Source organism: Manacus vitellinus, unplaced genomic scaffold (assembly GCF_001715985.3).
Source record: "Manacus vitellinus isolate BGI_N305 unplaced genomic scaffold, ASM171598v3 scaffold_223_pilon, whole genome shotgun sequence".
In the NCBI taxonomy this organism is placed as follows: domain Eukaryota; kingdom Metazoa; phylum Chordata; class Aves; order Passeriformes; family Pipridae; genus Manacus; species Manacus vitellinus.
Genome location: NW_021939581.1, coordinates 1,327 through 2,009, shown reverse-complemented (window position 1 = coordinate 2,009; position 683 = coordinate 1,327). Strand labels below are relative to the sequence as shown.

Sequence of the window (683 nt, the reverse complement as noted above, 5' to 3'; positions counted from 1 at the left end):
GCCCTCTGGGACACAGGGAAGGGCCGGGACTGTCTTTGGGAATGGCTGGAACTGTCACCCCCTGGAAATCCAGCTCCAGTTCCCGTGGATTTCAGCCCAGGGAAGGACATTAAACCAGGATCAGGGATTTTCCCAGGATTTCCCAGCCCCCTGGGATCCAAGGAATGCCACTCACTTGAAGTACAGGTCCTTGAAGGTGAAGTGAGTCTCCACGATTCCCGTGGTTTTCACCCTGGTCCGGAGCACGTCCTGCTGGGTGGGGATGTAGCTGTGCTGGGAGATGCGCTCCAGGTCGTTCAGGTAACTGGGATGGGAAAACAGGGATGGGCTCAGAGCCGGGAATCTGGGATTGGGAGGGGATTCAGTGCTGGGAATCTGGGATTGGGAGGGGATTCAGTGCTGGGAATCTGGGATCAGCTTCAGTGCTGGGAATCTGGGATTGGGATGGGATTTAGTGCTGGGAATCTGGGATCAGCTTCAGTGCTGGGAATCTGGGATTGGGATGAGATTTAGTGCTGGGAATCTGGGATTGGGATGGGATTCAGTGCTGGGAATCTGGGATTGGGATGGGATTCAGTGCTGGGAATCTGGGATCAGCTTCAGTGCTGGGAATCTGGGATTGGGAGGGGATTTAGTGCTGGGAATCTGGGATTGGGATGGGATTTAGTGCTGGGAATCTGGGA

At 55.2% G+C, this 683-nt stretch overlaps 1 protein-coding gene across 1 annotated transcript in view; it reads right to left on the bottom strand.

Moving 5' to 3' along the window:
* The window catches only part of GNAI3 (G protein subunit alpha i3), a gene marked incomplete at its 5' end in the record, with an annotated part of 7,667 nt that overhangs the window by 5,661 nt on the left and 1,323 nt on the right, over window positions 1–683 (bottom strand). The window contains one exon of the mRNA XM_029959801.1: window positions 176–304. Coding sequence (XP_029815661.1) covers window positions 176–304 — 129 coding nt within the window. The remainder of the gene's footprint in view (window positions 1–175; window positions 305–683) is intronic.